Here is a 2500-nt window from a genome sequence, read left to right as displayed (position 1 = left end):
CTCTCTCTCTCTCTCTCCTCTCTCTCTCGTTCGCCTAATGAATCTGGCTGAAATGAAGTGTGGGTGGGCGGTCGGCCTAAACGGTCAGTCAGCCGCGGCTGATGTGCGTAGGAGAGAGAGAGGGAACGAGACGGAGAGTGAGAAAAGGAGTGTGAAAGTGTTAGTGTTAGTGAAAGTGAAAGTGTTAACGGGCCTAGAGAGAAAAAAAGAGTGAGAGAATGAAGTAAGTGCTGCTTCCCTCCCTCCTCCCTCCGCTCTCTGCTCACTGCTCTCCTCCAGGTCCTTTCTGCTCCGGCGCCGTTCTCTGATGTCCAAATGTTGTTTTGGGCAGAAATTAGCTTGTGTTTATTCCCTCTTTTGGTTTTAAGGTTGTTCTCCGCGGTCCGAAGCTTCACAAAGTCATTTGGCTCCAACTTAAAAAAAATGCCTCAAAGAGCAGAAACATCGAGCGCTAAGACGTTAGCGCTGTAAAACACACAATTACAACACCACGCTTCAATCAACAGAGCCCAAGTAGCGTTTCTGTGGCCTTCGCTTTGTAGCAAACACAGCATTTAGCGCATTAGGCGTTTGTCAACAGATCATACCATTTTCTTGTGTTCCTACAATATGTATATGTCTCGACTCTTCTCGTCCCTGGCACCTCAATGGCGGAACGAGCTTCCACCTTCGGTCAGGACAGCTGAATCACTGCCGATCTTTCGGAAAAGACTAAAGACACACCTTTTCAGGCTCCATCTGGGCCCTTCTTGATCTAACTTCTTTCTCTCTCTTTCAAAAAAAAAAAAAAAACTAACCTAAACTAAACTTGTACCACTGTTCCTTCAGAAGTTGTAGTTGTCATAGACTGTGTTGCATAGTTGATTGCTCTATTGCTGACAAAAATGTGTTAATGTAAGTCGCTTTGGATAAAAGCGTTTGCCAAATGACGTAATGTAATGTAATGTATATGATGGAAGGTCCTAACTGCTATATCATTCTGCTGAAAGTACAGGCTGTAGGTCTTACACTATGCATTTATCCTGCAGCTCTCCTTCAGTTGATGTCACATGCATTTCCTCCCAATATGCTGCTTTATTTCTGCAGGTTTCCCATATCGTCTGTGGCTAACATTTGAATATATTCATTCACCTGTTAATAAGCATGTCACGATTCTCCATATCCACGATTCAATTTGGCTTTTGATTTGAAGGTCTAAACTGGAGCTATCCTGTATTCGCACTGCATTTGAAGACAATCCTTGAATGTTACACATCAGAACCAAATTAGTTTAAAACAAAATGTGTGGTGTCTCTAGGCACCAGATGATTCCATGTCATTTCTAACATCTGAAAAGAGAGCAGAACTTGATATTTTCCAGATGGTTCCTCTCGGAGTTCCACCAGAGGTCCAGAGTGACACTGTGGCACTCAACCTAAGGTTGATACTGGAATTTCTAACTTCGATACCGATACAGAGGAAAATATAAATACCAGTACTTGAAACCATTTTTATATTATACCAAGTGTATGAAACAGTGAAAAGTGTGTTCACCAGGATTTTTATGACTTTTGAAACATTTTCTGAAAATCGTGTAAAAAACGCATTTACGCTTCAAAAGTCATAAGAGTGGTCTTCGTTTGTCAGGATTATCTTGCCGAACACAAACTTTGCTGTTTCATAAACTTTTGTTAACCACAGACCTTATTTCATGCATTTAACCAAAATTCCCATAAAATCACTTTGCCTTTTCCCTCTATAAACCGGAAGTGCTACTTCAAACTCATTCTTGTGGTACTCTATTGTATCCATTTCACACTTTTAGTATCGATACCTCTTGCAAATAAGTATTGTATCCGTTTCAAATGTATCGATACTTTTGACAACCTTAGCTCAACTAGTGTCGTCTAGAGAGAGAGTGGCATCAGCGGAGGACCAAAATGCATGACTCATTAGCCAATGAACAGCCAGGAAGGGGTCTCGCGCTACTTTTGAATGCTAAACTAAAGCTGATAATGTACAATTTGATTAAAAAAAAAACTTTCAAAGTACAACACAAACTGTCCATTTTGCTGCAACTCGACAGTGCTGCTTAATCCAGGACCTTACTTCCTGGAACTCGTGAGAGTAAAAAACTGGTGAATGGAGATGTGGTGACTTCTCTACTGTATATACATGGCTCTGAGCTCAACCTGTGCTTCTGTGTGGTCCTCCACAGGGCATGCTGCTGAAGAGGAGCGGCAAGTCACTCAACAAGGAGTGGAAGAAGAAGTATGTGACGCTCTGTGACAACGGACTGCTCACCTACCACCCCAGCCTACATGTGAGAGACACACACACACACACACACACACACACACAACTCTCATTACAAAACCTCTCTCTGATTGCTTATTAGACTCCACCGCTCTGGCAACCCGCCCTGACCTCTCTCTGCTCACTCTCAGCTCCCCCATCTCTCTCTCTCTCACACATACACACACACACACACACACACTGTTTTGCATTTGTGTTGATTGAT

General features: G+C 42.6%; 1 protein-coding gene across 2 annotated transcripts in view; it reads left to right on the top strand.

The window, feature by feature from the left end:
- agap1 (ArfGAP with GTPase domain, ankyrin repeat and PH domain 1) overlaps positions 1 to 2500 on the top strand; it is a gene marked incomplete at its 5' end in the record, with an annotated part of 348600 nt that overhangs the window by 254862 nt on the left and 91238 nt on the right. For both annotated transcript variants that reach the window (XM_083634203.1, XM_083634202.1), the window contains one exon: positions 2198 to 2302. In XM_083634203.1, the coding sequence (XP_083490329.1) occupies positions 2198 to 2302 (105 nt within the window). The remainder of the gene's footprint in view (positions 1 to 2197; positions 2303 to 2500) is intronic.

This window comes from Poromitra crassiceps (genome assembly GCF_964638095.1).
Source record: "Poromitra crassiceps genome assembly, chromosome: 3".
Taxonomy (NCBI): Eukaryota; Metazoa; Chordata; class Actinopteri; order Beryciformes; family Melamphaidae; genus Poromitra; species Poromitra crassiceps.
This window is presented reverse-complemented; position numbering and strand designations above follow the sequence as displayed.